The sequence below is a fragment of the Denticeps clupeoides genome, chromosome 4, assembly GCF_900700375.1.
Source record: "Denticeps clupeoides chromosome 4, fDenClu1.1, whole genome shotgun sequence".
Lineage (NCBI taxonomy): Eukaryota > Metazoa > Chordata > Actinopteri > Clupeiformes > Denticipitidae > Denticeps > Denticeps clupeoides.
Window position 1 is genome coordinate 15,524,086 of NC_041710.1, and position 24,528 is coordinate 15,548,613.

A 24,528-nucleotide genomic window follows, 5' to 3' on the forward strand; every position below is an offset into this window, starting at 1 on the left:
TAAGGAGCAGCACAGGACCAATGGAAGAGGCTTACCCTCCAGGCCTTTCTGTGCTACCTGGGTGTCATTCAGCAAGGAAATGCTTTTGGCATTCAGGTCCTTGGCTCTTCCACTCAGATTCATTCCTTTCACATCCTGCAGAACCAGAGAAAGAAAAAAAATTGAATCATGACCAAGAAAACGCAATTCGTTTATATTACAGGGCAGACCCACATGAAAAATGTTTAAGCATGGAGAATTGTGTGGCGTCAAGCTTTAATTCCTACTGCTAAAATTAGAGCATAGAAATTAGAACATAGAAATTGTTCCTGTAATAAAGACACACACAACAAACCTCAAGTGCCTTGCTTGATGCATTTTTGGCCTCTGCAGCAGCCTTTTCTGCAGTGTTGATGGCATTTATTATGTCCTCGTAGGCATACATGACCGCCGTGGCATTTCGCACAAGCTGTAGGTTACTCACATTCTTCACAGCCCTGTCCAGTAGAAATTAATAGTGGTTGGTCGTTTTTGTATGAAAGATTCCTGTACCTATGCTCTGTAAGTGTACAATTGCTAGTAGAACTGGGATTAATAGATAGGGATTTATTGGGGAATCTTGCCTTGGATCTAATCAAAATTTACTGCACAATATGAGTGCATTCGTTGTATTCACTATCCTTAATGGCTTATTCCTGTTACTCAGGGTTGTGGCTTATTTCTTATATTTCATTCTAATCGATGGAATTTGATGTATATCGAAAAAAAACTCAATTAAATGATTCATCAGACAAACAAAGGAAAAAAATATTCATGGTTCGAGTCGGTCTTACTCCTGCAGTTCATTAGCCAGGTTGCTCAGCATCTGTGCATGTTTCTCTGCCTTTCTCACAATGTCCTCTTTGGCCGCTGCTTGAGAGATATTGTTCACCTTGTTGGTGAGACTGCTCTTAGCGCCATACATCTCTGCTGCTAACTTCTCATAATCCTGTGAATACAGACAAGACAATAGAACCATGATCATGCACTGGTGGGGTGCTTCTTTCACCTGCCCATATATGTATATCTGTATATATGATATATATGCATTTCATCCCCTGTACAATATGTAGGCAAATAGTGGTTACGTTTTTCATGTTTTCCAGTTCTTTCTGTAAATTGGCAGCCTTCTTCAGCTGGTTCTTTGCCATCGTTATTTCTTTAGCAACTTTGTCTCTCTCCCTCTCCAGGTTTGCAATACGTTTCTGTAAAGGCAAATAGATAAATGTCTGTCTGCACTGCTGAACAATTGAACATTAAGCTAACATCTCTTACCATGAGCTCATTCAGGGTCTGTGAATTGAGTGAATTCTGGGAATTGGCATTCTTTACGGTAGCCTCAGCCTCCTTGAGGGCTCCCTGCAGGTCTTTTAATTTGGTCATGTAGTCATTTAAGATATTTGTGATCTTGCTTGCTGCCTGCTTGTTCTTCTCACACTGCCTGGTGACATTGTTCTTGATATGGTCCAAAACTGAGGTCAGGTAACAAAGAAACATGTCAATAAACTTATACCAAAGCTGTTCTGCAGGCTTACTTTACAAAGATCTAAAAATGAAGGTTCTTTCAGGTTGTTTGTGGGAGTTCTTACGTTTCTGTGCCTGTTCTAGTTCTGTCTCAGCTGCATTCTTCTGTTTGGTGAAGTTCCTCTCAGCCATTTCATTAACAAGACGCTCGGCTTCCTTCACTAGTCGGTCCAGATCTTCTGTGGGAACCATGGTGAAGCTGGAGCTGGCATTCTTAATCTTGTTCAGAAGCTCTATAAGTCACAAACAAACAGTTTTACCCTTTACACTTCTACAATAAACACACTTTAATTCATGTAAAAAAGTTTAGAATGGAACCTAGATTTGACTAACACTATATACACACACACACACACACACACACACACACACACACACACACACACACACACACACACATATAAAATAAATATATATAAATATATAATATATATAAATATAATAAAAATTACATCTATATAAACCAAATGCTGTTTTGAAGTGATGTTATATCACAAAAATTAGAAGAATAGAAATGTTTTGTACCATAAATCTTTGCAAGCATATTCTGACTTTGGTAAAGCAGGTCTTTTGCTCTCTGTGTTGTGAGGTCAATAGAGCCCAAGGTATTTTCAACAGCTCTTGCCCCGTTATTAGCCTAAAAACAGACAGAAACATATATTAAGTACCTAATTCTTCTGTATATGGGGGCATGGCCTTAACTGCCCATTTCAATGAGGATGTTCAATTACAATGGTGTTTAGCTCTATTGGCATAGGTACCTGCAGAGTGAGGTTGCTGATGTCATCTTGGAGAACCTTGTTATCCCCTTCCAAAGAATTTAATTTGAGTTTCTGAAGGTTTAAGGCTTGGGTGAAGGCATTCACCAGCATCTGTGGGCAGATCAAAGACACTGGAATAAAAAAAAAAGCCACTGCCCACAAAGAGGACAACTAGAACTAAAGGTCAATTACACCTTACAGTTCCATTACAGGCATCCAGCAAATTTAATCAGTTCCTCTTTAAATCTAATTATTTCCAGTATGTGTTATTAAGATATGTTCACAAGATCCCAAAAACAACATAATGGCTCTGATCATGAAGACTTTAGAATAAATAGGGCATGGAGTAAAAGAGAATAAAGCTGAAATCTATACATCAAGCTCCACACCTCTATGGCCACACTTCAGGAGAAATGCCAGGAGAAATAAAAGTCTCACTTGAGATAAACAGCCATTTTGATGCCTGAAGGTGACAATGCTTTGTTTTGTTTTACATTGACAAAAACTATGATCCTCACATTCTGTACCTCCAATCAGGCAAAATCAAGGATGTGCACTCCAGCATGTCCTGTGGGAAAAATTAATGGTCTCCATGGTGGTGAATTGATGCCGGTGGTGTGAGGTCTGCCCACCAGCTCTTATCAAGAGGGATGGAATGTGTACAGGCTGCACTGTCACCGGGTTTCATGTGTCTGCTTGTATTTGGAGGAGTGCAGCGTGTACCTTTGTTTTAGTGATGGATTCCTCCAGTCTCCTGAACCGCTCATCACCAGTGGAGTCTGCGATGACTTTGGCCACCTGATCATTCATCTCCTGCAGTTCATCATCCAGCCGTCTCAGATCATTCAGCAGTGTATATGCACAGCTGTCACACTCTGCACACAAAATGTGGCTACACTTTCACACTGCCATAACCAATACAACAGTGCAGCAGTACATCTTTTATGATTCCTTTCGATTGCTTTTAATTGAACATTGTTCAATTGTTTTTTTTATTATTGAAATATGAGTAATGAGACAATCCGTGGAGCATACCAGAAATAGGAATCCATGCATAAACATGATTGAACTAATTTATTTCAGCACACACCACAGACATACAGGCCAGGCTCACCATAGCACTCTGTGCTTGTGTCTTTGGGCTCCAAAGAATTTTTGCAAACTGCAGAGAGAACAGGAAATATTTTTAGCCTTTATGATCCATGTCCATTATAAACAGAAATCTTTCAAACAATGGCATCTGCCATTGTTATGTGTTCTTTGGCCTTTCACGTCTGTGGAGCAAGTTAACGTAGTGCTCACCTCCTGTTCTGGAATCACAGTATGCACTGTTGCCATTGCAGTTGCAGGGGTGGCAGCTGCCCCCTTGTAGATGGGGACTGCCATAGTAACCAGGGGCACATCTATGGGTGAACAATGAGAGTCATTTACAAAAACAACAATACTTACATGACATTCGATTTTTTTATTAAGTTCTCCTGGAGAGCTCACTACTCACGTCTCACATTGGTCGCCTGTGTAGCCGTTCTTACAAAAACACTTGAATCCTTCAGGCCTCTGAATGCACCCGACAGCAAAACTACACAGAAAATAAAAAGCAAAAATGACCACAGCTTAATAAGAATATTAAGGCTTATTACCCAGAGTACCCTCAACACAAAATATCTATTTTCTCCCCATATATCTAGATGTCCTTAGTGTAAAATACTCACTTGTTGGAATCCATTGCAAGGGGACAGGGGCACGGCCTGCAGGTTTTCTGGATGGCACTGCCATAGTAACCCTCTTTGCAGCGCTCACAGTAGTCTCCTGCGGTGTTGTACTGGCAATTCTGTTCAGAAAGAAAATGTGTAGGCCCCCAGATGAACAAAAAACGAAACGAATATAACACAACCGTTCATAGTCAATATACAAACAATTGTAAGTAAATATACATGTCAACTCATTACAGCAAAGCCTAATAAAACAATAATTTACAATTATACTATAACATTTACAATGCTATCAATTCATTACCTGTGAAACTTCAGACTACACTCTCACTCTCACTTCCCCAGTGCAGACCATAATCTCAAAGTCATATTGCACAGATATGAACATATAAATCCGCAGGTAAAATACATCAGGAAAATGACTGTGTGAGGTTCTACAAAGCGTGTTTGAGTTTTTGTTGTTTGCCTGACTCTGTCTCATTATCCTGTGAGGAGTTAATTAAAGATTAGAGTGCACCACAAAGATGCCCATGGCAGTGCCAGCCTAGACACTGAGTCAGAGATGTGGCACACCACTGTGAGTGTTCGTGTCTTACCAGGCACTTCCCGGTGCTCTCCTCACACTGATTGGAGAGACCACTGCAGACACATGGGACACAGTGTCCCAGGAGCGTACTGGTCCTCTCTCTATAGAATCCAGGGGAGCATCTCTGCCAATCAGTGAATAGAAAAAGTACAACACATTAGAATGACCTATTAAATAGTGAGACATGCAGTCATTCCTCCCTGTGAAGGTCAGCAACACAAATATCTGTATCCTCGAGTGAAGCCCAGAAACTAAACATAAATCCCAACATCAAGATTGCGTGTGGCTGGTATCCCAGTGCAGTCAAGGAAGACGTCTGTGCTGATGTTTCTTCATCAAGGAAATATTGAAAAGCAAGGAATAAAAATCTCAGTGCTAGGTTCAGACACTTCATGATACCTGGTTGATCCCAGAAATTTGGCTCTGCTCATTAACCAACGGAAACCGAATCATCTGTGAGTCCTGGTCGTTTAGTGTGGGGAACTGAAGCTGTTGTGATCCGCGCCCATCCGTGGGGTGATGATGTGGTCTCCGTTCTGACCTGTCGAATGGCCGGGCCCCTGCCCAGCAGAGCTCCAACCGTGCCCAGAGCAGCAGGGCCCTCAGAGCCCACTTGCACTGCCACCTTCTCTCCATGCCAATGTCTGACGTTCCTCTGCTACGCAGTAGGTAAAAGAAGAACTCCCCCATGCAAGGCTCTTTTAAAGAGCAGCGGGACAGCAACACCACGCCTACTCCAAACTCACACGTACGCAGGGGTACGCACACACCTTTACCTGAGTCAGGAAGTCAGGATGTGACGCGCACATGCAGTCATTAAAGTAGTGCGTGAAACAATACAGACCAACTAACCAAGGTATTCACCAAAATATTATAAACACTGTTTTCACTGCACAGTTTAAACAGATTACTAGACCCTAACAACAAATTGTTTGCAAAATTAAGACGTTGTGCAAAGTCATGTTGGATGCATGTCAAACTCATGTCTGTAATCTTATCCTTAAAAAAAAAAAAAATGGAAATAGAAAGAGAGGGCTTTAAGAACTTAATAGTATATATATTATACACACACGCGCATATACACACAGACACACACATATACATACACACACACTTTATGCACTATTAATTTCTTAAAGACCCCTCTTTTCATTTTTAACTGCTGATCAGGAACTCATCAGGATAAAAGCGGCCTCCTGATTATTCATGTTTCAGCTTGACTAGGTGCGGCTTTGTCTTTTCTTGAAGTAGATAAACATGCTTACTGAACAGTGCTTGAATATTTATGCTGGGTTCAACTAGTGTGTGTGTGTGTGTGTGTGTGTATATATGTCTGGGGGGAGTTTGAGTCTGTGAATAGTCAGATAAAATCAGACAACTACAGCAACACTCAGACCTGCATCACACAAGACAAACACACACACAGTCCATAGACACACACAGGTGGGGCTGGCACTCCCTGGTAAGGCGGTAAGGCACACATTCTGGGTTCAGATGCCACACCCAGCGATGTGTCAGGACACCTCCATTTTGGCACCGCAGGCTACACTTTATTTACTTCCTTTGCTAGCTTCAGTGCCGTTACAAACTCCCTTGTTAGAGTGAAAAATATTCATGCAGCCTAAACCAGGGGTCCTGCTGAAAAAATGAAGTTTCTTTCTAATGCACTCGACCACCCTCTAACAAATCCACGAAATCTCAACCATTGAAACCTCCCCTCACATAGGAACAGAAATCCCCCACAGGAACACCCAAGCCCATTATATGTCTCCAACTGAGTCAGTTGAACAGAACCACACCTTTGGCAGCTGTTCCCTGGCACGCACCCCCTGAAAATGGTTTACATCAAATTGCCCTAAGATGCCTATTTAAATGTTTTTTACTTTATAGAAGTGTGTTATTAGTAAAACTGAGTTTTATCATAACCCATTCTCAACTTATTTCAAAAACACTGTTTCCCACGTGAAACTGATGCAATAATGAGCCTCCATTTAAAACAAGCAAACACACACAACTTATCAGTGTTTACATTTAAAAAAAAAAAAAAAACAAGTCAAAGAACAAATATGTAAAACTACACTTTGGGATAAACATAATCAAAACCTGGAACATAAATTATGTTACTGTCAATTCTAGATAACTGGTAAATAGCATTCGTTATCATTCTAGTTACCTTTTCAAATATTATTGATAATAGTTTACCACATGACAACTGAACAAGCACTGTTGTGAATATGAAACTGTGTGAAACATTGAATGTAAAATAACATATAACTACTTAAATGTTAGGAAAAGTTATACAATTTATACATTTGTTACACATTAATTCAGGTCTCCTATTCAGTCTGGTCATTGATAAAGTGCCCATTATATTGTGCTGTTTGAATGATCGGATCTGATGGTTTTAGGTGTATATAAAAATATGCAGTTCAATGAGATTAACGATGCTGTGTGCCAAAATGAAAAAGTTCCTCTGCAGCCTGGTTTTATACACCAAAAATATAAATAATGTAATACAAACAAAAATAATCAAAACATCTAAATAAATAATGTTATTGTTTAATATAGTTCAAACTAACTATAAGTAAAACCAGAGGCTTCAGAACATTGAAATTGGCTTTTTATAATGCACTGTATGGACTTCACTTAAAAGTTGGACAGGATTCTTTATTACTTGAATGAAATGAAAATGCATATAATGATAACAATTCAAGTTCAAGTTCTTCCAGGGGCAACATCATTCCGTGTATATATTGTTATTTGACTTTGTTGTTTCCATGACACTGCTTCTCTAATGAGCATGGCTTGTTACAAACTCATGCCCTGAGGCAGTAGAATCCTAGACGCTTACTCGTCTGTTTTCCTGAGCTAGAGCATTCCGGTTCTCATGCTCAAGTTCAAATCTGGCCAGATTCAGTGAACCTGGGTGTGCTGAGGCATGTGCAGACAACTACACACGTTTTGAATCTAGAAATCTGTGCTGGTTTTATAACACTTTCCTATCTTGTTTTACTTGCTCTATAGTTACTCCACCTATATGGTGAAAGCCAGGTCAGCTAGATAACTGTAACATGTTGCTTTGTTAATAATTTCATAATTTTCAATATAAATGGCTTATTTGCTTGCTCTAGTTTGCACAAATGTCCCTTCAGACTAAAACCAACACTAAAATGAACCAAAAACGCTGGAGCTGACTGGAAACAGGGTTTCTGCAGGTTTAAGGAAGTCAAATTTAAGACTTTTAAAGGCCACCGGTTGATGCCCATCCTCCAGGCCAGCAGGAGGCACAACTGCCCCGACACCAAAAACCCGAAAGCGATCGCACCAGAGGTCATCTATGCTAGCTGCGAACTTATTGCCGATTCTTATCGCTCTGCTGTAAGCCTTCTATTATGATTGACCTTGCTCCATGCCGACTGCTTTGTTCCTGACCACTCTCTTTGGCTTTCCTCATGTCTCTCGTTGCTTTTCAATGTTGCCGACTGCCTGCTCCATCCCTGATTACCATTCACTCACCGATGCAGAAAAAGAAAAAAGAAAAACGCATTATTTTGCATTGACCTATTTTTTGTCTCAATGCAATTGATGATGTCGACACAGCACTACTCTATAGCCTGCTTCTTTCCTCTACCAATACTCCATGGTGGATGCTGTTCCTATTTCCTCCGACTCACATCCTCCTCCTGCCGTGGAGAGCAGTCTTTGCCTACACCATGCACGGAGTGAACCTGGTCGTGCTCTCCTCCCGTCTCTGCTGCCCTGCTCCAGCCCAAGCATCCCTGTAGCAAAAGCACAAGCCACCAAGCTGCTTCCTGCTTCCCAGCTTCTGCTGCATGTGCGCCCCACTATTCTCTGAGGGCCAGATACAATAATACAATAATAACTGTATTTTCTGCTGTGTGTGTATTTCTATCTCTGCAGGGAAGAATGGTGCCCTTCATTTGCAAGGCCCGCCTGCTGCTAGCCATGGCGCAAAGAGTGAGGGCAGCCATGGGGATTCTTTATTTGTGCATTGTTGTGGGAGCTGCGTGGCTAGAGTGGCATGTGATTATCAGCTGAGGGACCGGTCAGCGCAACAGATGGAAGGCTTGTTTCATTTCAGTAATTGGGTCTGCAGTGGTTTTGAACTGTGGATTCTAAGGATTATTAGTCATTTTCCTGGTCTTTATGGATCTGCTTTACATCTGTAAAGTCACATCTTTATCTTGTCTCCCTCTGTCAGTCCCAATTATTATGAATCCCAGGCGTATCCAGTTAACCCTGCCTAGATAAGCTTCTCATGCTTGGAAAGAAGATAGTCATTTAATTTAAAATACATGTGGTAACAGACTGAACATCTGTTTCTATAATCATCTGATTTTCTAAATCCACTTAAAAACCTGTGTCACACCTTTGCTCAACTGGAGCAAATGAGCCTCTTTCTTCCCACATCATCTTTTTATTTTAATCTTTCTTTTTTTCACCTTTCTCCTGATTTCTCCCATGTCGCATCTTTCCTTCTTTAATACCATCCTTGTCGTTCTTTGCCAAATGGCGCATGCATTTCCTAATTTTCTACAAAGATCTGCCCTAACTCGTCTCCTTGTCAGTCAATTTCCATTCAGCTGGAGGTAATGTATTTGTACAGCATTGCAGACAAATTATACAAAGCAGCTAAACGGAAAGGATTTTCAGTGTGTGAATGCCTATTCAAAAAGAAGAAAAGTCTTTTATCCCTTGTGTTGGGCCATTTGCAGACAATTCAGTGCAAAAACGACACAATTATTCAGTTATACTGAGTGAATGCAATCTCAAAACAACACATTTAAGGAACATATTTTTAGAAGATTATATAATAGAAAACCAAGAACATAATGTATTGCAAATCTATATAAATGACGAGATGAATTAATGAAAGAGTTTAACATCACATTCTCATTTTATCTTACTAATGCAAATCTTCAAATAATGGTTCACAGAAATATCAAATATATGTCTCAACCAACTAATTGGTTCGACTTAGCACGATAACCTCTGCCTAACCTAAGGCCTTGTTTTAGTTATTTTAGGATGCAGTGTCTCATGAAAAAATAGGGTCACACAAGAGGTCACATAAGAGCATAATTTGTTCCTTACACAAAGCTGCCAAGTGAACTGTCACACTTCAGTTAACTTCTGAGGTATAGAATAGAACAGATTGGACAGAGGCAAGGCTGCAGACTATGTATAGCATCCCTATTGTTGTTTGTATTTCTTGGTATAACTCTGGAAGAACAATACCAAGGCCCTTAGTCAAGCCCCTCCATTTTGACCTCTCGCCATAGTTTCTTAATTTTTGGCCAATGACTGGTTAAACGAGGACCATTTAACCATTAACCAGTATAAACTTTGTTACAGAATATTTATTTATATATATAAATAACTATTTTAAATAGTCATTTTGCTCATTAATCATAACAGCTTTTTATGGATCGTGTACTCTCACCTGACAGGAGTCTCCCCTGTAGTTGGCTGGGCAGGTGCAGACCTCCACAGTGCTGGCCGAGCCCCCACTGCCAGTCTGACTGGCCTCTTCCAGACCCACCTCCCCCAGGCTCAGTCTCTGACTCTGGGTGAAGTATAGTCCTCGGATCTGCAGGTTTTGTAACCTCGCCAGCACCATCAGCAGCTCTGGCCTCGTCACAGGCCTGTTGGTAATAGAGTGTCTGAAATTTCCCTGAAAAGCAAAGCATGATTAGTTGCAAGAGAATGTAGGTTCTGTGTTTAAAATGGTTCTTTAAGTACCTCAACCAGCTGGACTCTGCCATAATAAAGCCGGTCTGGGGATGGGAATTGTGGGTCCGAATGGACCAGAGTCATTTCCTGGCCCTGTTGGACAAAAAGAGAGAAGAATAAGAAATCCTAACAGCTCTGCCTGTGATCAGGCATAAACGAGTGAATACCCACGCTAAGGAGGAGGTCTGGCTGTTTGTCCAGAGGATACATTCCCTCACTGGGAAGGCCAAAGGACTTGATCTGGTAGGTCAGAAAGCCACCATATGAGGAAATCTGTTGTGGACACAATGAGAATGCAAGAATTGTTTTAGTTTGTTTTTATGTTGTAAGGTGTAGTGATTATGAAAAACTGCAGCACAGCACACAGTGACACAACAAAATGTGTCCTCTGCTTTTTAACCATCACCCACAGTGAGCAGTGGGCAGCCATGGAAGGTGCCCGGGGAGCAGATGTGTTTGCTCAGTGGCACCTTGGTGGTGCGGGATTCAGACCGGGAACCTCTGCTTCCTTACCCGCTAGGCCACCGCTGCCCCTAATGTGCGTTATCTCTTGTGTCTTTACTTTACTTTATTTTGCAGACGCTTTTATCCAAAGCGACTTACAGGAGGAAGACATCAGGAATTCTCATTCGATTTCTATAGATTTTGAGTTTACAAAAACTAAGAGCGCTGATAAGGCCTAACTTGTCAGCAAAGAGCATGTTCGGAGATTGTATTATTTTGTGCAGTGTGTAAGATTTGTCTGAAATACTTCTTGAATAAGAGGGTTTTCAACTGCTTCTTAATGTCTAATGTCTATGTGTGTGTCTAATGTGTCTAATGTCTAATGTGTGTCTAATGTCTATGTGTGCGTCTCTCCACCAAATTGCCCCTCGGGTACAAATAAAGTTCTTTGAATTGAATTGAAATTGGGGTTGAGTTGGGGATTTACATTTAGGACTACTGCCTCAAATTCCATAAAACAGTTCAGAGGGCACAAACCCGATCTCCAAGATAAGACTTTGGCGCCACCCAGTGAAGAACCTTTACAGAATGGGACAGTTCCTGAACATCAGCCACCACTGTGTTGCTGGCAGGGTTTAGGACAGAGGCAACCTGTTCCAGGTCATTTTTCTGCAGATGCCAGTCACGCATGTCCACAAACTGTAGAGGTGCAGAACATAATCATGAAGAACGCTTAACAATTGGATTAATTAACATACACAAAGCAGCTTTTAACATTATGTGTAAAATGTAGGACAGTCAAAATTAATACATTAATTGCTGCAATTAATTTCTAAATATTTAATTCAATCAACTAAATTATGAACATACTTAAGAAACGTATTGCATTGAAGCACACACCTTTCCTCTGCGTTTGTTGGATGTGTCACACTGATCTGTGGCCCCAAAGCAGTAGCACTCAGTGCAGCCTGTGGCACTGTTAGGGTCAAAGGTGAAGGAGCCTTTTCGGCATACATCACAGCGTTCCCCCACCACATTCCTCTACGAAAAGCCACAAACACATTCAATGCCACTAAACCATGGATCAAGGCATATAAACTATGACCTTGAAATGGAGTGTGGAATGGGGTTGAGTCTCTCATCCACTGAGTCAGTGGTGTTTTCACACCTTGCAGAGACACTGTCCGCTGTCAGGGTCACACACTTCAGGCAGGACCCCTCCGGCATTGCAGTTGCATGGCAAACACTCTGGAAAACGATGGAACCCTGCATTACAGCGATCACACTGACGACCAGCAATCCTTGGCTTACACCTGTTTCACACACATTCACACAGAGTGGTTAAAACAGCACAATTCTAAATAAAAGATGAAAGTTGGCTTTTATACAATGAAATGTTTGTGAGCATATGCAAGTATTTAAGTACATAAAAAACACATTTTTAATAGATGTCCGGAATGTGTGTATGGGCATATTCATACACACGCAACAAAATGTGGCAGCATTTCTAACTCGATACCAACAGGTGAATGCATCCCAGTTCATGCTGTGTTTGTGTATGTGTTAGTGTGTTAATGTATGAACATGGCTTACGTGCACTGGCCAGTGACGGAGTCACAGTGTCCTCCGGCGCTGACCTTTACTCCTGTAGGGGAGCAGTCACACCCTTCACAGCCCAGCAGGGGGTGGTAGCTGAACGTCTGACTCTCACACACGTCACATGCTGGCCGCACAGTTTGCGGAGGACAGATGCACTCTCCTGTCACTTCATCACACAAACGTCTGCCACACTGACACGCTGCAGTGGGACAAAACATACTGGGATCAGTTAACTGGTCTCCAATCTCACACTTTTCCCATTTCTAAATGACGAATGATGAAAACCTTGCAATGCAATTGCAATGTATTAAGAAAAAAAAAAAAAAAACAATAAATAAGACTGCGATACTCACGCCGGCAATAAGGGAAGCCATAGTACCCCGTGGCACAGCGGGTGCACTGTCGACCAATGATATGTGGTCTGCAGGGGCACTGCCCGCCCAGAGGCTCACAGGAGGAGCTTATAGCCCCTTCCTTGTCACAAGAGCAAGGAAGTGCACCGTTGTGGTATTTGGCCACTAGTGAACGGGCAGCATCTCGACAGAAGGGTGAAGAAGTTCTGGGGCTGGAAGAAGAGACGCCATGCCATAAAACACATGATGAGCACGTGACTGACCCTCTCCTTTGACATTAAAAAGTTTTATTGCATTAGAAAAGATTCTAATGCATTGATGTTTTTAATTATTTGGTGACAAACCAACGTGCACTTTATTATTTAAGAGACTGAAGTCAGGTTGATGCATATTTCCTGTGAGCACCAGGGGGTAGACTTTTCACATGATAAAAAAAGCTGGTTTTATCACAAAATCACCAAAAGACGTCCCATCAGCTTGAACATTAAAAGCAGATGGAGTGGATACAAGTCAGGATGGGGGTAATCTTCCAGGCTGATGTGTACATACTTGATATGAAAGCCTTCTTCGCCACACTGTCTGATGAAATCCGTTGACTTATCCAAGGGCAATTCTTTCAACAGGTCAGGAGAGTAAAGATGATCTGGTACTAGTAAGATATGGTTCTAAGGAGTTGAGAAATAAAGCAAACTTTAACAAGGAAACAATTATTTACTGAAAACTATTTCCCTGAGAACAGACAGATCGTTCTTCCGTTTCACTGCCTTGTTAGCACCTGAACAAGAGGCACAAAGGCGCAGTGTACTCACCTGGGACTCTGGAATTTGCACCAGACTAGCTGAATACTACAGATCAGCATGAAGTTATTTACCCGAAACAACAGAGAGATCAGCCATAATACCCGTCATGGGGTAGCAACCAATGGACTTACAGTCATACCAGAAATTAGCAATTTGATTGATTTAAACACGACTGCACATAGTTTCAGCAATAAAATAGGCATTATTTTGGAATGATGGCAGCAAGTGTTAAAATTATAAAGGGGCAATAAATTAATAATACAGTGCAATTGAGGTAACATAATTGCAAACAAATGTCAATATTTTTACTGTGTACCATTGTACAAATGTCAAATTTTTAAACTGTGTACCATTGCTTATTGTTTGACTATGACACTAAACTAAACACAAAGCCCTCACCAGAATGAGGGTGTTCTTTGGTGGAATTCTCAGGCTGAGTGTGACCTCCCTTTGGGTAAGGTCCAGGGAGATGCGTCTGTCTGTCACCATTAGGTTCCTGCAACCGGAGACAGCAGGGCAGAAGGTGGCATTTGCGAAGCCTGTAACAGAAAACATGACATATTGGTGACGCTCTCCAAGACTCACATTTAAATATTCACATACACACACACACACTGACCTGTCCATGTCCTCCCAGCATCTAACTGGACCTCTACAGGTACCTCAGTGTGTTCAGGCTGCCTGGAGTGCATCACAACTACGTAGCGGCCGGGCTCAGGTACACGCCCACTCAAGCTCACCTCAGTCTGAAATCCATTATAGCCCACAGCTCAAATAGGTACACCTCAGGTGTTTTACACAAACATATAAAATCACATTGCTTTCTCTGTCATGTTTTTTTTCCAGAGCAAATCACATATCACCTCATATTTTGAACACAGAGGTGCAGTGTATTAGTAATACGCAAGACACCGAACACAGGCCTCACATGTATTTGTGAGAACCTTGGACATACTGGGAGACTGGGAAATAAATTGGACAGTAGGTACAGAGCTTTGCTGTGTACCTGTGGGGATTTAAGCAGAGTGCCCTCACCACGAGGGGCAGTGGTCAAGGGTCCAGATGGCTGAGGAGGAGTGTGTGGAGGGTTCAGCATCACTGTAGTGGTAGGGATGAGGAATGAACTCTGAACACAGGCCTCACTGCGGAAATAAAAGAGAGCAGCTGGCATGTTTACCTCTGTTCAACCTGAGACTTTATCTAACACCGGTGACTGTAATATCTAGAGATGTGATGTTGCATAAAATCTCAGCTTTATGTAAATGTCAAGTGAATGATGACACACTCACGCCTAAGATTCTTTCCAAAATGAGGAATGCTGCACACACATATTCAAATAAAAGGATACAGACACATCTCCAAATTATAGACATAACTGTCCTATTTAAATAAAATGTTGTTGGGCATAGTAGACAAAAGTCAGTCCAAATGTTATAGTTTCAGGCTATTTTGTTTATTCCAGTTTTTCGGCAGAGCTACACTCAGGGTAACGTCACTTTCCATTACAGATCTCACCATTGAACAGACACAGGTTATGACCCATGAATAAAGAGCCCATAATCTTGTCTATGAAAGTCAGACAAAAATTTTCAACCCCCAGCTACTTCGGCTAACCATCCTGAGACCCAGATCTCCAGGTGAAGTGTGTGTGCACACACTCGTCTGCTGGCAGATGTGGGTGCGGAGGCCTTATAAGGCAGTGAGCTTTTGCTTGATTATGCGCTTAAGCAGCATGACCGTTTTTAGATTTGTGTCTGTGTGTCTTTTTTGTGTGTGATTGCATTCCACCTGATGATTTATAAGTAATTCTTTAAATAGATCACAAATAGTGTGTGGGTTTCTATCTTTATTATAAATAATATTGACGACCACTGAATTGCAACACTAATATACGCAATACACTCAATATCCAAACAAGTCTTCTTATTACCCACTCTTTCATCACACAGTTTACACGGCATAATCACATATTTCATCTAGTGAAAAAAGGACTCAAGACTACAATATAGACAGGTGGTTGAGTGCGTATTGACTTTATGAGGAGCTCATAAATAAAATTCTGGAAACACTGCATGTCACTCTTTCAAAATCTGAACGAATAAGTGTGGATTAGTGCATTGAGTGAGAGCCCACCTGTCCTCTGTGAAACGGCTATGAACTGAGACACACAGCATTTTGGGATTGACGTACTCCATAGAGAAGTCTTCAAATGGTACCGCAAATACTTTATACTGCAGAGAGCAATGACATACCATGTTTACGTCCTCAGCACCGCAGGTATTACCATGCACTTAAGTAATAAAAAAATACTTCTATAATTGAATTAATGCAATGATTGCATGGTATAAACACATGAAATTGGTGTTATATGAACCATACCACTCACCAGGAGAAAAGATCCACCACTTGACTGCAGTAAAAGCTCAGCTTTATGGGACATGTGAAGCTTGGCCACCCTATTGCTTTCATCAACAGCAACACTGCGACACAGGAAACTGTATGGACAGAACTATAACTCATTAGACAACTATATGTATATTTCTACATGTATATTAGTCCATGGTACCTATACCACTAACAAGCAAAGTGGTCTCAATATCAGATCAGTTTTTCTCTCTGACATACGCACCTATAAGCACAAGAGAAGATGTTGGCCAATGCATGATGCTGTTGTGTTGACTGGTCTCTGACGAGCAGACTAACAGTCTGCAGTGCATCAGCTTCACTGCCATATTCCAACACCACTGTATACATCCCAGGTCGAGGGATATGGAGAGTTAGTTGGAGCTGAGCCTTGAATTAAAAATATGCATGCACATCAACAAAAAACATCAGTGTACAGCGGGACACCACAGTATTGTATTGTGACCTCTATATTGTGAAGATGCTTCACAATAACAAACCTCCCGAGGCATGCTCTTGTGCTTTCATAAAGCTGTGCTGCTTCTAAAATCACTAAAGTGACTGACCCACCTGCCCCCCATTTATAGACACCATCTCAGGGTGGTCTGCGGTGGGCCTGTGAATCTGTGGCTGTCTCATGCTGCCATCCGGTCTGTACACCAGTCCCTGAGAGGCCAGCGCTGAGGGGAATCTGTCCATCGGCACATGCTTGTACAGCAGACAGCTGCAGCCCACACACACACATTAACATCACGGGCAGCAATGTTCAAAGAGGCACTGCACTGGTTCCTAATTAAGGCCATTAAATTCACAAATTTAAATTCATACATTCAGGATCATAATTTTGGGTTGCAGTACATTTTATCAAGCAAACATGCATCAGGACACATTACAGTCTTAATGCAGGCACAACTGGAAAGTGAGACGTTCAGAATTTAGTTTGATTAGAAATTAAGACTGTGGAGAAAATGTTGTGACAAAGCACAAAGCTCACTTCTCCTCTTGGTTAGCTGTAGGGATGTAAGTGCACGGTTCTGTGACCCTCTCCTGCAATATAGGTGCCTCATAGTAGTCACATGGCAGCAGCACCAAGTAGTCCTGCAATACAAGAATCCCAGTCACATATATAATGACAAATGTCCAGTCCTATGTTTGACTCTCTGTCTGACTCTCAAGTGGTGTCCTAGTTTTAATTTCAGCTTTCAAATATTAAAGTGCTGTGGCACCCGGGACCCAGAACATGATACGACACAAGAACCCCCTCCCCCTATTAGTTATTGTGCCAAGATTAGATAAAAATCTAAAAAGAATTATTGCATAGTGATAACAAACATACTGCACTGTATACATGGCCATGACCAAATGTTTTGATCAATAAATCATTATTTGAATGGACAAAACAATAGTTCAGTAAATAGAAAGGAGGAATATGAATTATAGCATATATTCAGATTGCAGGCAAATAGATCATTTCTCTCATCTCTTAATTTTTCTTTAGCTAGACTCACCAGGAGCACTCCCACTGCCCTGATGTGTATGTTCCACCTCCCAGGACTCAGGGTGAATGGCTGGGCAAAGCCATCCCCAGGGACAGTAAGGAAGGCAGGAGAGCGGGAGGGAGGAAAGAGCACGTCTTTGCCATCCTGTGTCCCTGTGAGAACATGGAACAGTGGGAACAAGATCCAAAGGCAATCTGGCCATGGCTCAACTAGTCACACAACACGATCCCTAGAGGGCCTTTACTCATCTGCTTTTCATTTTTGTCTGCAAATAGGTCAGGATGGATCACTCACAGAATCTGCTAAATTATTTCAGCTCCTTACAGTAAATTTTCGCATTTGCATCCGCCCTCTATGAATGGAGTTGTGGATAGCAAAATGTTTATTTTTATAGGATTAAGGTATTTTAAGAAAGTGAGTTATGCTGGAAAGCTGGGATTTAGCTGTGGTGAATCAGTCTGAGAGAGTGTGGTTAGATAAACATCTAACAACATACCCAATCCACACTGGGAAAATAGATTTTTCAAACTTACTGTACCTCAACACATGAGTGAAGCAGAATTTGGCGGGTGTTGACTGTGGCACCAGCCTGCCTTACCTCCGTCTCCACGGGGATGGGAGGTGGTGATGCTGCCGCTAACAGGGGCTTGGCTGGGGTTAATGTATCGCAGCAGGAGGCGAAACTGCGACTGCAGTGCTTCATCCACATGCACACTCACACTGACGCCATTCTGCAGAGAGAGGGGAGGCGCACACAGAGCTGACTAGCAGAGGGGCAATGAGTGGGTGTGACTGTGTCTGTAAGTTAAAGATTAGTTCAGTGCTGTCTACCTTAATGGATGATTATTGAGGAGGTACGAACAGACGCAATAAGACATGACTGCTGCTTAAAGCAAAAGTTTCAAGGGCATGTAGATAAAGCTGTCGTGCTCTACTTCACTCTGGGAAAAACTCCAGAGACCCATTTTAGATAATGTCTTTCTCATGACTTTTACTATTAATAGCCCCTGCAAGAAAGTCATATGGTTGAAATAATTTCAGATTTTATTCATAATCCTCGTGAAATCACCATAAGATAGGCACCAGTGTGTCCAGGAGGCCATGCATTTGGGTAGAGATAAAAGCCACAAGCAAAGCATCAAAGTACATAGATAGACAGAAGAAAGATCTTAGCAACTTAAAAAGGACCAGACCACACTGACTCAAGCAACTACTGCACACAACAAGCAGAGCTGATCTGGTATCAACTGTGACTAACAGAAAGTTTATGCCGGAAGAGTGATGGACACACACATCACTTACAGTCACAACAAGAGTGAAAGCCAGACTGGTTCACCAGCAAAATCTTCCCTCGCACTGCGCCCCTGGGCACGGGGGTGACATAGCGCACTACTATGTAATTAGGACCGGGAGAGCCCACAGCGAGAAAGAGGACAACCTCTGGCTGGGAAGAGAAAGTGTTAGGACTCAGGGAGAGAGAGACAGCAGATTCGTCACCTATCCTCTGCTCAACCACCACAGCCACCACATCATACGCAATAAAGAGTGTTCAATCACATGGTGTTTCTCTTCCCTTACCTGGGCAGTTGACATGATGGCATAGCCCCTCCAACTGAATTGTGGGAATTCCTGAGGGTCATATCCAAAACGAACTGGCCTGGCATTGGGGGTGATGCCGTTCTCTATTTCATATATGTGGTGATGTAGACTTGGAAAGTAGAAGTTCTTATCTGGTCTTAAATGAATTAAAGATCAGATAAAAGGTTACAACCATTTATGGCCAGGCATTTGAAATCATTTTACACTGGAAAGAGTAAACTCTGGTTGTTGTTTGTTTAATGTGTTTTTTCTCATTACCGTAGTTTGCTCTTTTAAACTAAACTAAACTATGAGTAAACCTGACAGCAGGTTTGTTTGTTTTTTGCCAGTGTTTTCTTTTTTCAGATCAATCTGAAAAATCTTCTTATTATTCAAAGTACTTTTAAAAAATCTAGAGCCAGATATCCAGATGTTCCATTGGTAACATTAATCATGGTATAAACAGAAACAAAAAAAAATGTTTGCAAAGAATATTAAATCTTAAATACATCAATTATGTTTTTTCCTACAAAAAAGTATTGTTTAACTACATTTTCAAAATGTTTGGATTGAACATGTTTCTGCATATTTTCCTTAGAACTGCCGAATTTCAAACCTAAGCACACTCGAGTAAGGATTTGCCCTTGCTGCTGGGAGCAGAAGTTTACCAGCATAGTTACTCTAATTGAGATTATCTATTAACGGCTCAGAAATGCCACATGGGCCAATTTCCGTCTTACTCAGTGCAGCTGCGGCCCCGTATGTTCTTCCGGCATTGGCACTGACCAGTCGCACCATTGCATTCATTACCCATGGCTCCGCCCACATCACACTGGCAGCCTATCAGGGAGAGAAGGTGAGGGAACAGTGATCTCACAACTATGAAATGTTATCAGAGAACCACAGGGCACGCCAACCATGTTGACATGGAAGGAGCGATCGCCCCGCCGCCCCGTCCTTAAGCAAACGGCGCACCTGCCGCTAACCTGTCTGGGGCCTATTCATGTGTCATGGGTCGACTAACTCACCTTGGCAGCCGAAATAGCTCTTCTTCTGGAGCTGGAAAAAGCCCTCATTGCAAGTGTTGCAAGAGTGGGTGCAAGTGTTGGGCTTGCAGTAACATTCACCGCTTTCCTGAAACAAAACCACACCTCTTACAGTCCATTGTTACAATAAAGATTCTAATCGGTTTTGTTTATGTTTTTGGAACGCTCTAAATACAAAGAATTTCAATACAGAATTTTGCACTTACTTGGTGACACTCCCCCACACCACTCAATGTGCCTTTATTGTCACACAGACATGCTGTGGAGACAGTAAGGAAGCTCTATTCAGTCATTCTTATCAAATAAACATGCTCAGTTGCTAAATGGAATCAATTTGCAACCATGTACAGTTGACACGGCAGTGTTCAATTAATTTAATACATATCATTCCTATGAACACAACATAATAATTGTAAGATGTGAATCAGAATCAGAAAGTATGTTAACACAAAAACGACACATATATAATTGATAATAAAATATATAATTAATAATATAGACAATAGAATATTCATAACGTGGCACAAACAATAATGTGTAGAGCATTGAGTGTTGTGGGTATGGTGCAGGATGTAAGAATTAGAGAAATAAATGTAGCAATAGTAATTTGTTCAGAGATTTATGAGGGTGATCAGTGTATACAGGGAGTACAGAATTATTAGGCAAGTTGTATTTTTGAGGAATCATTTTATTATTGAACAACAACCATGTTCTCAATGATCCCAAAAAACTCATTAATATCAAAGCTGAATGCTTTTGGAAGTAGTTTTTAGTTTGTTTTTATTTTTAGCTATTTTAGGGTGATATCTGTGTGTGTAGGTGACTATTACTGTGCATAATTATTAGGCAACTTAACAAAAAACAAATATATACCCATTTAAATTATTTATTTTTACCAGTGAAACCAATAGAACATCTCCACATTCACAAATATACATTTCTGACATTCAAAAACAAAACAAAAACAAATCAGCGACCAATATAGCCACCTTTCTTTGCAAGGACACTCAAAAGCCTGCCATCCATGGAGTCTGTCAGTGTTTTGATCTGTTCACCATCAACATTGCGTGCAGCAGCAACCACAGCCTCCCAGACACTGTTCAGAGAGGTGTACTGTTTTCCCTCCTTGTAAATCTCACATTTGATGATGAACCACAGGTTCTCAATGGGGTTCAGATCAGATGAACAAGGAGGCCATGTCATTAGTTTTTCTTCTTTTATACCCTTTCTTGCCAGCCACGCTGTGGAGTACTTGGACGTGTGTGATGGAGCATTGTCCTGCATGAAAATCATGTTTTTCTTGAAGGATCCAGACTTCTTCCTGTACCACTGCTTAAAGAAGGTGTCTTCCAGAAACTGGCAGTAGGACTGGGAGTTGAGCTTGACTCCATCCTCATCCTTGATTCCTCATCTTTGATGATACCAGCCCAAACCAGTACTCCACCACCACCTTGCTGGCGTCTGAGTCGGACTGGAGCTCTCTGCCCTTTACCAATCCGGCCACGGGCCCATCCATCTGGCCCATCAAGACTCACTCTCATTTCATCAGTCCATAAAACCTTAGATTAATCAGTCTTGAGATATTTCTTGGCCCAGTCTTGACGTTTCAGCTTGTGTGTCTTGTTCAGTGGTGGTCGTCTTTCAGCCTTTCTTACCTTGGCCATGTCTCTGAGTATTGCACACCTTGTGCTTTTGGGCACTCCAGTGATGTTGCAGCTCTGAAATATGGCCAAACTGGTGGCAAGTGGCATCTTGGCAGCTGCACACTTGACTTTTCTCAGTTCATGGGCAGATATTTTGCGCCTTGGTTTTTCCACACGCTTCTTGAAACCCTGTTGACTATTTTGAATGAAACGCTTGATTGTTCGATGATCACGCTTCAGAAGCTTTGCAATTTTAAGAGTGCTGCATCCCTCTGCAAGATATCTCACTATTTTTGACCTTTCTGAGCCTGTCAAGTCCTTCTTTTGACCCATTTTGCCAAAGGAAAGGAAGTTGCCTAATAATTATGCACACCTGATATAGGGTGTTGATGTCATTAGACCACACCCCTTCTCATTACAGAGATGCACATCACCTAATATGCTTAATTGGTAGTAGGCTTTCGAGCCTATACATCTTGGAGTAAGACAACATGCATGAAGAGGATGATGTGGACAAAATACTCATTTGCCTAATAATTCTGCACTCCCTGTAATGGGTGTACAAGTATAAATACATTTTGAATTAATTTGCAATCAACTGCAATTGAAGCTGTTTTCTTTTCATGACATCAAATCCAGAGCCTAAAGCAAGACTCCTCAGGTATGTATATCAAAACAAACAAGAGGAATTTTGTGAATATTACAAAATATTTTTAAAGCCCTGTCTTTTTCATATTTCTGTCTGGCAGCAGCATGTTGCTAACATTCCTCCTGTAACACTATACAGACGTTTAGACAAAAGGGAAGGCAGAACCTGTGACTGGCACTGACTAAGGGGTAATAGAAAACCATGCATCGCTTATTCTAAAATTTCACTCAACCTTTCATCATATCTGATGCAATGTGTTTTCATTACTTATAACCTGTATCTATGAATACATTTCCCTCATACCTCATGACAGTTGTTTGGTTTTGTGTGGTACATACTGTATGTGAATCTGATCAACTAAGTGTAAAATTATTTATTTATAAGTCATTTGTTAAACAATCTGGATCAATCTGTTCACAGATTTAGATCTCTTATGAAACCAATAATATGTGAATTGGTTGAAGCTGTTCTTGTAAGTCTTTTTCCTAACTCTTATGATGGCACCTATGATGGAATTCCCAGTGTCTTCTCTATGGCACAGGGTAACATGACACTGAAGGGAGAAGGAAGGGAGAAGGGTGTAGCCCCCCAGCACAATTGTTAATAATGACACCTACCTACGCATCCTTCAGGGTTCTCAGGAGAGAGGTTCCAGTAGAGGGGCTTGCATCGGTCACAGCGAATCCCTTCCACATTCGGTAAACAGACACAGGGTGCCTAAATCATTCATATAAAAATATATATAATAATTAATTTTTTTATTCATTGCCCTCTGCAACCTAATACTGATTTGAAAATGTATCATGTGTTAACATTTTTCAATGCTTTATCTGAAGGACGGGGATTATTTCTATAACCGCATCTTTTTCCATTTGTATTCAGATTTCTAGACTTTTCTGAATTCTTTATGGGATATCATACAGGACATACAGGGTAAAAATGCTGTGTACAACCAGATTGCCTGGTCACTTAAAACACACATTTTGTTAAATATGGAGATCCAAAAAAAAAAAAACGGCTCAGACACTTCCACCAGAGTAATTTTACCCTAATACACATGGAATCTCTTCCCCATAAGACAATAGTGAGTAACCAGCACTATTTAAACAAATACGCTCAGAAAGAATATGCGGTGTGTGCTGAAGAGCTCTTGGCCTGCATGGTGTTGGGTCCAAATGTAATTAAAGTCACATTAAAATGAATGCACTGATGATGCCAGAAAAAGAATTTCTTGTTTTTCTTCATTTGACCAAACCATAACAATGGGGCAGGCACCAGGCCAATGAAACTGCTCACTTTGGGATAAGAATAAAAGAGAAAAAAACACTGCACTCCTGAGGGCAGCTGCATGAACTCATTTTTCTCTTGAAGAAACAAAGGAAGTGACTTTTCCTCGTTTGATTGCAGTTCATTTTTTTTACATCCAGAGTTTCCTTGTAAACATCGTGCAGGAGTTAGAACTGTGGCCAACTCTCATCTACTGTCTGTACACCTAAGGGTTCAGACTGGCCAGTATCTCAAGTAACTGTTTAACTAGCACAATTTGTTTACAATATAGTTCACTCAAACAAGACCAAAGGTTAGACATAATAGACATGCAATATAAAGGATGGCTGGCATGGTGTGATGTTGAGCTCAGAATTATATCTTCTACACCTCCGAATGGTCACAAGTACATACCGAAGGACGAATTTTGATGCCAACCTCTGACCCTCCTGGGTTGCACTGAGGACTTGGAGGTAAAATGGATTCTAAATGACAGATAGAACACATGATATATATATCCAACATAGATGTGATTTAATGGATTGTTTGATAACATGGTACCAGGCCCTGGTCCTGTTTTATGGATTGTGACTTGGTAATGTTTTATGGTGATCGGTGCCAGAGACTTTTACCTGAGCAGAAGGGGAAGTTTAGATCTGGACGAATGCAGTGATCACAGAACAGTCCTGAAAACCCTGGCCGACATGAACACTGGCCAGATTCAATGTCACATGCTGGTCCCAGAGAGCCATCCGGGGAGCACTGGCAGGCTAAATTCGTGAAAGAAGGAACTTACAGCTGCCATAAAACAAAAACTGCAGCAAGGAGTACAGATCCAAACTAGTAAAATCCTGGTTCACAAAAGTTCCCAAGTGTACAAGTGTGGTATTAAA

At 41.3% G+C, this 24,528-nt stretch overlaps 1 protein-coding gene across 1 annotated transcript in view; it reads right to left on the reverse strand.

The window, feature by feature from the left end:
• LOC114787812 (laminin subunit alpha-3-like) overlaps nt 1-24,528 on the reverse strand; it is a 58,978-nt gene that overhangs the window by 11,128 nt on the left and 23,322 nt on the right. The window contains exons 15-56 of the mRNA XM_028975690.1: nt 24,268-24,405; nt 24,050-24,120; nt 22,987-23,086; nt 20,284-20,336; nt 20,060-20,165; nt 19,772-19,871; nt 19,032-19,188; nt 18,756-18,897; nt 18,601-18,629; nt 18,052-18,184; nt 17,463-17,605; nt 16,949-17,052; nt 16,525-16,678; nt 16,181-16,344; nt 15,938-16,046; nt 15,685-15,782; nt 14,558-14,693; nt 14,171-14,297; nt 13,951-14,090; nt 13,301-13,416; nt 12,752-12,963; nt 12,393-12,597; nt 11,968-12,112; nt 11,700-11,840; nt 11,337-11,498; nt 10,527-10,628; nt 10,365-10,448; nt 10,066-10,296; nt 4,612-4,725; nt 4,016-4,134; nt 3,802-3,882; nt 3,606-3,706; nt 3,418-3,465; nt 3,027-3,178; nt 2,304-2,414; nt 2,068-2,179; nt 1,608-1,775; nt 1,294-1,490; nt 1,107-1,223; nt 813-967; nt 335-476; nt 36-135 (exon numbers count right to left, since the gene is read on the reverse strand). Of these exons, the coding sequence (XP_028831523.1) occupies nt 36-135; nt 335-476; nt 813-967; nt 1,107-1,223; nt 1,294-1,490; nt 1,608-1,775; nt 2,068-2,179; nt 2,304-2,414; nt 3,027-3,178; nt 3,418-3,465; nt 3,606-3,706; nt 3,802-3,882; nt 4,016-4,134; nt 4,612-4,725; nt 10,066-10,296; nt 10,365-10,448; nt 10,527-10,628; nt 11,337-11,498; nt 11,700-11,840; nt 11,968-12,112; nt 12,393-12,597; nt 12,752-12,963; nt 13,301-13,416; nt 13,951-14,090; nt 14,171-14,297; nt 14,558-14,693; nt 15,685-15,782; nt 15,938-16,046; nt 16,181-16,344; nt 16,525-16,678; nt 16,949-17,052; nt 17,463-17,605; nt 18,052-18,184; nt 18,601-18,629; nt 18,756-18,897; nt 19,032-19,188; nt 19,772-19,871; nt 20,060-20,165; nt 20,284-20,336; nt 22,987-23,086; nt 24,050-24,120; nt 24,268-24,405 (5,319 nt within the window). The remainder of the gene's footprint in view (nt 1-35; nt 136-334; nt 477-812; nt 968-1,106; nt 1,224-1,293; nt 1,491-1,607; nt 1,776-2,067; nt 2,180-2,303; nt 2,415-3,026; nt 3,179-3,417; nt 3,466-3,605; nt 3,707-3,801; nt 3,883-4,015; nt 4,135-4,611; nt 4,726-10,065; nt 10,297-10,364; nt 10,449-10,526; nt 10,629-11,336; nt 11,499-11,699; nt 11,841-11,967; nt 12,113-12,392; nt 12,598-12,751; nt 12,964-13,300; nt 13,417-13,950; nt 14,091-14,170; nt 14,298-14,557; nt 14,694-15,684; nt 15,783-15,937; nt 16,047-16,180; nt 16,345-16,524; nt 16,679-16,948; nt 17,053-17,462; nt 17,606-18,051; nt 18,185-18,600; nt 18,630-18,755; nt 18,898-19,031; nt 19,189-19,771; nt 19,872-20,059; nt 20,166-20,283; nt 20,337-22,986; nt 23,087-24,049; nt 24,121-24,267; nt 24,406-24,528) is intronic.